The sequence below is a fragment of the Teleopsis dalmanni genome, chromosome 2 (assembly GCF_002237135.1).
Source record: "Teleopsis dalmanni isolate 2A chromosome 2, ASM223713v2, whole genome shotgun sequence".
Taxonomy (NCBI): Eukaryota; Metazoa; Arthropoda; class Insecta; order Diptera; family Diopsidae; genus Teleopsis; species Teleopsis dalmanni.
In genome coordinates this window covers 5,014,009-5,024,237 of record NC_051847.1, presented here as the reverse complement: position 1 = coordinate 5,024,237, position 10,229 = coordinate 5,014,009, and the positions used below count along the sequence as shown (strand labels likewise).

Sequence of the window (10,229 nt, the reverse complement as noted above, 5' to 3'; positions counted from 1 at the left end):
CTGGCATATTTATATACATCAATATCAACAGCAGCCAAAGTGGCAGTAAACTGTACTTTCAGAAAAAGTATTTGTAGAAAATCTTTATAGTGAAACACTATCAATGATAAAATCATAAGCAAAATGAAATTACAGATGAATACTGAATAGAAAGACAAATGAATAATAGCCTGAAATAGTATCAGTTATGTTATATATTATTGGATAATGTAAAAATATAAGAATAATTACTGTTGAAATAATATATCCTTATAAAGTCTTTATAAGATTTTAGAAGAGGCACTGTAGGAAATAGATTCATTATATGTTATTATAATAAGACATAAAAATAATAGTTCGAAAACAAAATTCATAAATAATACGTATTTGTGTGCGAACATGAAGATCTGGACAAAGCCTAGTTAGTGTAGACACCGACGTATATCAAGTTTACAAATCAAAAAGAGATGGTATATATCATCCTTATATGCATTTAACTCATACATAGTACAACAGGTTTAAGCAGCATATAGGTCAAATATTCTTTGTTCAAATCATTATAAAAGATTTGATAGACAAAACAAATACAACAAAGAAAGAAGAACAAAGTAAATAGAACGCCCACTTCAAGGCATTGAAGACTTAATTAATTTATGCAAAGTGCGGAGGGTAAATCATTGTTAATTTTTATGGTAAACCTGGCCGTAGGGCAGCGAAGGCTCGCGTTTAAAATTGATTACATTTAAGTTGAGTAGAGTAGAGTTTCGATTTCAAAGCAATTTTTTGCCCGATTTTATTTGAAAGGCAACGATTTTTGATTTTTGATTTTTGACTTTTGTAATTTATTATCACTCTCCTATAATTCGGACTGGTCCAAATGCGTACTTTTCGGGTTATATTGTTTATGCTGTATAAACGCGTCACTCGATCAATGTCGAATTCGCAGACATAAAATGAAAGAAAAAGTGTTAACATATTTTGCACCGCCGGAAATTTTGCGGAGTCATCGGGTACAGTCTTAAATATTGATATCGTTTCAGTGGGATGACATGACATACCGGCTCAAGTGTAAGCTATGTTGGCAGGTGAAAGGCTTTACTGGTAATTATCGATGTCTGCAAACTAAAGCAGTGCTCTTTGTTACGAATAAAATTGACAGTAAAAGTTTTTAAAGTCGCACTTTTGACATAAAAGACATTAAAACAATTAAACTCTTGTTAGGTAAGTAATTTCTTTTTATGTCAATATTTTATTATAAAATATTTGGAGTTTTCATTGAAGAAGTAATTAATTTTATAACACTCCTTTCAGTCATCATACTCGTATACATGATAATTATAATTATAAGAATCATAATCCAAAAATGTTTTTATCTATAACTTCGGTGGCTATTTAAAGAAAATTTTAAACCATATTACATTGCCTTTACACGTAAAATTCATGAAGTAAAGCAAGTTGAATCTAATAGAGGTCATAGACAGGTATATATACCACCAGCTTTCAAATGGTGCCCGCCGTTTGTGATACTCATGAACGAATGTGTGGCTTCAATGCGCCTTGGACAAAAATACTTCCTCGTCCGATCAACAGTTAAGTTCATAGATCATGCTAAGGGGTTAAACTAATATATTTCACACTGACAATTCGAAATCCCCACTGGCACTAGATCTGGCTGGTATCATGGGGTAAGAAAGCAAGTATTCTTTTTTCCATAGAATTATAACAACAGGAGTTGTAAGAGGAGAATGGAGCTTAATCACTAGTGACCCCAGCAAAAGCTCATCAGACAGGACGTAGCCCTAAATGATACTACAGTTTTAACCTTTTCCATGAAATCTCTTAGTTCTGTCCATTAAGAGTGGTCAAAAGAACTCATCTCCAAAATAAAAAAAATTTCATGCATCTGTAAAAGTTAACTTGGGCTGTTGGCAATTTGGCTGTCCATACAACTTACTCACTTATGGTGGGATGTTGGGACAGCGCACCGTTGAACAAGTGGCCTCACTACTTGGGTCCTTTTTCGTCCTTCTATTCTCGGATGTCGTTATTGAGTTAAAGCTGGAGTGGCTTTCGTTCGCATAACTACATCTCTTGTTAATGCAAGCAGCTCATTTACCTTGAGGTTGCCTGCCAAGTCATCACCAACCCAATGGTGTCCCAAGACAGTCTTCCTCCTACTTGCCAGTGCTGGACATTGGCACAATATATGCACCGCTGTCTCCTTTTCTTCTAGACATAGTCTGAAAGTGTCTTCCTCAGCAAGAGTTATCTTTTTGAGGTGATACTTGAAGTTGACATGTCCAGTAATTAGTGAGGTCAGCCAGCTTAGGGTGACCTCACTAATTACTGACTCACGGTTTCGAGTCCATACAACTTACTCCCATAACTAATTAATTCAATTAATTCTTACCTAAAGCTGACCCAATAAAAAATTTTGAATTTAGTACTTTTCTATTTAACTAACTTCTTCCTGTCCGACACGCTACCATTTACCAATTAACAACAACACTTCATCATTAAAAAGTATTTTATCCACATCACATGTCATCATTAATGTTGTTAAAAAAGCTTACATATTTGCACACCAACTAAAATTTTATTACCAGATATTGCTGCCTCGATGTACGTACATCGTTTAGCAGTTAATAAAAGTCTATTAAATAGTTAAAGTGAATGATGTGGACCACCCACGGACTCGTCTGAGGGAGTCTTTAATATTATTGACATATTAATAATTGCGTACATAATTTTTACGTTGTTGTAATATTTGACGAAGCCTCTTCGCTTGGAGTTTGAGAGCTGAGGCACCTGCTGTGCGTTTAAATGGTTTATTCAAAGCAGCTGGAGATGAGTTGCTTCCGTTGATTCCGCGCATAGCACAATCCGTATTTAAACATTAAACATTAAAAAATTGTTTTTATTTTAATTTTCCTAAACAATTTTTGCAAACTATATGAAGAAAATATTTCAACAACGACCATGAAATTAAATTACAAAAATTAATTGCCTTCATGACCTCTGGTCTTCAACGGTCCAAAGTACTGACGTAAGAATTTCAAATTTTTGGTAAAATATTTACTTTTATTTTTAAATTAATTTAAATAAATTAATTACAAAACTAAGCTGACTAACATAACTAAATAATTTGTTATATTTAAAGTGACTTAAAACTTAAAAAATAAAAATAATTTAATAAAAGGTTAAAAATTCTCAATACAAAAATATTATATCATTATTTTATGTAATTTAATATAAAATATAGAAATCAAATATTAATTTAAGATTTAAAATAAAAATTATATATATAATTTTAGGATAAAATTGTAAAAAATGTATTATAAATTTTTAAATTGTGTTTTCAAATTCATAACTGTGCCTAATTGAAAACTTGCGCTCTTCATAAAATTGTCCCTTAAATCATTCCTAAGCCTTCATATACATCCTTCAACTCTTCCAGTCGCTCTTCTCATTTCTCTTGTCATTTTTTCCACACTCAAGTATTCCTCAATTACTGCTTCTCATTTAATTTCAGCAGTTCGCAAGTATAATTGAAGAACTTTTCACACTTCTCAGCATTCTTAGCTGCAGGATGCATGGGTCCTTTTACGCAGTTGCTGAAATAAATACCGCCTTGACCTTCAATTTCCGGCGCTATAGCTGCATAAACAACTGTACGTGAGCCGCGTTCAGGTGTCTTGAAGCAGAGCTTTTTGAAGAATGGCACTGAAGTTGTGGCGGAATGCTCGAATAGATCAGTATCAACTATGCCAGGATGCACAACATTAACTTGTACATATGCGCCTTCTTTGTCCAATAAGCTTTGTAAGTGGCGTGTGGCTAAGATTTGAGCCAATTTCGATTGACTATATGCAGTGGCAGGATAGTAGTATTTTCTATAAGATAGTTTACGAATATATTTAATAGTTAAACAATGAAAGATTTAAAAACTTACTCTCCGTTTATATCATTATAGTTAATACGACCAATCAAATTCACACAAGAAGATACATTGACGACACGTGCTCTCTGTGATGCGGTCCCTGCAGCTTTCATTTGTGGCAACAGTAAATGCGTCAGCAAGAAATGACCCAAGTAATTTATAGCCAAATGAGACTCAAATCCATCGGATGTGAGTTTAAAAGGAGCAAACATAATACCGGCTACGTAAAGAAAAATTATTATTTTATGTATATTACAATGTAATAATTAAATTAAAAAGAAATTAATAAGTGGCTGGCAATCAGATATTCTAGAAAAAATTGGAAAGGTTTACAATAATAATGACTTAAAAGTTTTATATATATAAATAAATAAATATCTTCTTATAAAATAAAATGTTATTCCTGACGAAAAGGATATAACTATAAATCAAAAATGTTGAAAAGTCTGATTGACACCAATTAAGTGTTCGATTCGGTTTATAATCAATGCATATAGTTATATATAAAATATATATTATATATTGTGTTATATGATAAATTTAAATATTATTATTTTTATAAATTTAAATATTATATATAATAATTAAAAATACAATACATTACGTTTATATCACTTCTTACACTTTTAAAATTTATTTAAAATCATATATGAAGGAAGAAACTATTTTTTAAATAAAATGTTTCGAACATTAACCAATTCTGTTTTTGTTATACATTTTATATTTATATTAAAAAATATTTAAATAAAAAAAATTAATAAATAATTAGTGTGTGTGTGACATATTTATTTATTAATATTTGGTCTATAATTTTCTTATTACTTCGCTTGATTATAATTACCATTATTTATTAATATGTCCACTTTTGGATAGTCTTTTTGTATTTTTGCGGCGAATTGTCTTACTGATTTCAATTCGCCAACATCCAATTGTTCACAAATCAATTTGCCTTTGGTGGTTTTGAGATCAACTATTTTACTAACGGCAGCTTCAGCGCTTTGTGGATCGCGTACACCTGCAGAAAAGAGTATAATTTATTATGTTAGGTTAAAATAGCTATAATTTTATGCCGAGATGTATGCAAAGGAATTTGATCGATATTTAAATAGAAGAACAAAATAAGATAGTTAAATATATGAAAAGTAAAACGAGAGTAGAAGTTTTAAATAAATAATTAACAAATCAAAATTAAAATAATATTTACAAGGCGACATATAATATATCTCTAATGAAATTTCAAAAATCAGTAGGAGAGAACACAGAACCGTAAGCTACTAGATACAATGCGTCAAAAAAATCACTTCACGAACATAATTCCACCAAACTAGAAGTCATCTTTTTAACTAGTAATTTAAAAGTTTAAAGAGTGTGGGTTCCTGAACCAAATTCACCATTCACTTCACCTAAACCAATCTATTAAAAAATTTAATAGGGTTTTCGATATCACAAGAAAACAAGAGAAGGACGCCTTTTTAATATCTGTATAATGAATAAAAGCTAGATAGTGTTCCTTCCTTCTGTTAGCATATGCTGCAAAGATCTTATTAGAACTCTTAATTTCTATGTGTTTCTCTTTATCTATTAGGTACTGTAGTATCACAATGGAAGTGGGCTTAAAGGTTAAAGAAATCAAACCTAATCTATCTATTGGATGTGCACGGTTACAAGGCAGATAATATTCGATTCTACCCAAGTTAGTTTGTTTTAAAGTTCTAAATGTGGTTATAGATGACTAGATTTATATAGCAGTACATGTATTTTTATGAAAATATTATACCTTCTTTTCGTTTTTGGTTGGCTTTTGAATAACAAAAATGCTTAATATTTCTCAATTCACGTTCTTATTGCAAAAGTAAGCTCTTGTTAAAGATTTATAAGCAATAACAAGCTAGCAAGCATTAACTGTTCCATATAACTAAAGAGAACGCGATTTAATGTAATATTTCTTATTTTTTCTGAAATTCAATAATAATTACTTCAAATAATATTTCGCCAATTGTATTCAAAATAAAAAAATTATTACTGACTGCTCTTAACTCAAAAATAAAACGAAAGTCAGAACGTGTGAATTTACTTGACTTATTTGCTTTTTTATGACATGTATTTTTTAAAAACATTTAAGAAAATGCTAAAAAAATCCCACTTTTGCTAAAATTTATCAAAGTAATTTTTTTTTTTTATTTATTTCGACAACTTATTATTCTGAACTCGTTTTCTTATGGAATCAACAATTGCATGAACTACACTGTGGTGACAATAAATCGGTTTATCTGACTTGAATCAAATTCACTGAATAAAATGCTTTCCTATCACGTATTTAGTAGATATAAAAATCACTCAACACTCCTTCGTATTCCTACGATTCTTAATATCGAAACTTGCATCAGGGCACAATTCCAAATTATTAAAGTTCATATAAAATGCCAAGCTAACACATAAATTTCAGCTTCAATCGTAATCGTAAACGTGTACTTACCCATAATCACGGTAATATCACAAGCTAAAAGTTTCTCGACAATTCTAAGACCAATGCCCCGATTACCACCAGTGATAATAGCAACACGTCCAGGTTGTTTGTAGAGCTCTAAACATTGAATTTAAATGCGATTAATATACTTTAATCTATTTAATAAAAAAAAACACAAAATACACTAACCGACTCTGTCGTTGCTTTCGTTGGAGAAGTCATGTATGAGACCAGTCATACCAATAAATTGATATCGAAACTCTGTCTTCCATTCATACCAAGATTTTGGCATATCCTTTGTAGTTTTGGAGAAGTAGAAACCAGCTATTATGACGACCAATACAAGCAATAAAATAATTCCAATCATTTTGAGGTAGAGTTGGTTTACTTGACTTGCAGTTTATTGATTTCAACTAGAATGGAAAATAATTTACATTTTGGAATCGCATTATAAATATTTTTGACTTATAAAAACCAAAGATAGTTTCGCTTCACATAATAGTTATCTATTAATAATTCAGTGGTGCACTAATGGTAACGCCTAACATCTTACTGAGACCTTAGAAAACCTTAGAAGACCTTAGGAAATGAAGGCAAGTTTGTTGGCCACATACCAGCAATATCACATATATCGTAGCAGCTCCATTAGAAAACTATGCATTTAAGACCGATAGCTTCTAAATATTGGGAAGGCATTTTTATATAGATGCCTACGAAAGAAAGTATGTAGACTGCTTTTATGATGATGCCTTAAGACATAAATCCCGCATAGAAGAAAAAAATTAAAAGCTTGTGTAGCATTTTTGGGCATCTGATAAGAATATCGATTAATTTGAAGTTTGTAGTAATTTACAACTACCTCTTGGTAGAAAAACTATAATACAGCAAGTAAATTTGTTAACAAAAATTTCACATGAGATTCACAAAACTTCAGAAAAATGTGCTTTGTCAGTTGGTTAAGGAGCGCTGACTCTGAGCTTCAAATTTGGTAGGGCACGATTTTAATTCCTGGTATTTGCAGTCTTAAAAAATTATTTACGAATAATTAAATACAAGAATTATTTCCAAGACCACTGATGATGGGTATTTGGCAATACTCGTAACAGCTGTAGAGTCAGTCAAAAATTCAATTAATTAAAATAATTTAAAATGAATTTTTGTTGTTGCAGTTCACTACTATTTGAAATCTCTCTATTAAATAACAAAGTTTCTATTAAAGTAAAAATAGTCAATACTATCAGATTGTCGTTAAAATAAGAATGGATTTCAATATATATAAAAAATAAATTATGTTTGTGTATACTTTCAAACCGTGTATTATATCAGGTGTTTTTAATATTTTGCGGATTACTTGTCCAGATGTTATGGTATTAAAAGTGATTGCTCCTCTACAAACAGTCATCAATATTGACTACGTAATAGTGTTTACTTATCCACTCCGAGTTATACCAAATTCAACAGTAGGTTATAAAACCTACTTTTATTCTCTTACGTGGAAATGTCTATAAATGTATTAATATATCTACTTTATTAAGATGTAGTTTAGTATGTACAGTATATTGACTCATTTAGAGTAGATATTTCGCAAAGAGACTACAGGTTATATAAACCATGTTATTCGATTAGTTACCTATAGAGAGGTCAACAACTGACACGTAATTACTTAAACAAACTTAACATTTGCTGTTTGAGGTTGGCTAATGGAATAAACGATCAGTTTCTTATTTGGACATCCTCTTTGGTATACTAATATAAAATTATACTACATACTCTTAGTTTAATTTGTTACAGATAAGTCAATTATATAAGTATGATTCATTTTTTTTTTAGTCTTTGTTTTTGATACTATTTGCAGACAGTCTTAATCATTGCTGTATCTTCCTTTGTAGCAAACTTAAACATTCATTTATGTACTCGTACTTATTAAAAACAAATAATCATATTTTTAGCACTTAAAATCAGATATTATGACCATTTCCAATTTTATTTATGTTTAACTATCAAGCAATTATATTTTAAGAGCAGTAAATGCACCTTCCTGTGTTTCATTCGACTGCTTTTCAATTTAGTTTCTTGAGATGCAGTCCCCAGTCTCGACAGAGTACGAAGATAATATTGTCTTGCTTAATTTTGTTACTGTAATAACTTTTAATTATTCTGTGTTCATTATAAGACTAAATGTTTTCCCTATATTTAGCAACAAATTAATTGTGTATACTCTTTACACAAAAGTTTACGGCCTTTCATATAACCTAAGCCAAGCCGAGCTAAGCCAAATGTGGACTCATTTTATGGCACTTTCTGACACAGTTTAGTTGCCAATTAACACTTTAACACCTTTTTAACTATTCTTAAATATAAGAAGGCTTCAAAATGTGGCATTCGGAGGTTGTCTTTAACGATTGTAGCACCAAATATGTAAATTGTTTGACCTCAGTAAGTCACATTTCAATAAAAATTCTATTTCAAATTATGTTTTAACAAGGCAACCCGTAGTATAATATTAAAGTTAATGACAAAAAAGTGCTAATTTACAGCACAAACAGGCGACGATTGAAGTAGCAGAGAATCAATGAAGAGACTCATCTGGTTGCTATGCAGCGAAACTCATATACACTCTGCTTAGTGTGATTTCATTCCATAAATTTCGTTATGTATATATTATTAATGTCATTCTTGTATTTTCAAGAAAGAAGCTTATGAACTGAATACTGATACTTGAAAGCGAGTTAAAAGTAGAATGCAAGAACTTTCCATTAAGAATTTGACTGAACATTTCACATAGCTTCCTTTGCTCTAAGAGTGGTTAGTTTGTCGGCATAAACCAACGACTTAATATAGCTCTATAAAAAGTAATCAAGTGGCATTAAATCGAACGAACGAGGGGGCCGGTTAATAGGACCACTTCTAGAAATAAACTTGTTACCAAATTGATTTAGCAATAAATCGATTGTTAAGCGCGCTGTATGGCAAGTTGCGCCGTCTTATTAGAACTAAATGTTGTCGATGTTTAACTAATTTATTCTTGGAAACAAAAATTCACGGCAGTTTCTTCCTCATTTCGCAAGAAATAATAACCAGCGATGCCGCCAGCGGGTAAACCACATCAAACAGTCTATTTTAGTAGATGTGATGGTGATTCATTAACGGCTTGACTAAGCCATTTAACCAGAAATGAGGTACATCACTAAACACAATTCTTCGAAGAACTGCTCTATTAGGTTTTCGAATAAATTTATTTTTTTCAAAGTAATTTTCCACAATTCGGAACCGTTGTTCTAGCGTTAAACGATTTATGATGAATTTCAAACCCTACTGAACCGAAATCTCAATACAGTTTGATATTCTCAGATCTCAAATCATAGTTATCGATATCGATACTTCTTATTTAGCTAAAAAGAATACTCGTTTTATAAAATTGACAATGAATTGGTTAAATTCTGATCTAAATAAGACTGATCGTAAACACCGATGATAAATTCTGATCACACTCATAGCACGAAAATCAGACGAGAGCCTGTTGAGAATCCCATTTATACTCGACAACACTGGTATTGGTTCCGTTACAACAGGTAGTGATACGATGTAAGGAATGGACGTATGTAACGTGCGAGATGGTTGTACAGATCGTGGTGTCATTGTAATATCCATCTACGAAGCACACAATAAGGAAAAAAGAATAACTTCTGAACTAGTTCATAATAATTTATTATAATAAACTTTAGTTTATTGTATAGGAGAAATATAAGTATAGTTAAGATATAATAAATAAAGGCGACAAAACTATAAGGTTTTAAGCATTGTGTCAAAAGAAGTTTGTGGTCGTTTACACAGTCTTGCAAT

General features: G+C 31.0%; 1 protein-coding gene across 1 annotated transcript; it reads right to left on the bottom strand.

Annotated features, from left to right (window-relative positions):
- Positions 1–3,305: 3,305 nt before the first annotated feature.
- On the bottom strand, positions 3,306–6,799 carry LOC119684851 (dehydrogenase/reductase SDR family member on chromosome X-like; the record flags this gene model as incomplete). The annotated part of the gene is given in 5 exon segments (XM_038098982.1): positions 3,306–3,872; positions 3,932–4,139; positions 4,761–4,934; positions 6,396–6,503; positions 6,576–6,799. Coding segments are annotated over 5 exon segments (1,053 nt in total). The 3' UTR covers positions 3,306–3,487.
- Between the last annotated feature and the right edge of the window lie 3,430 nt (positions 6,800–10,229).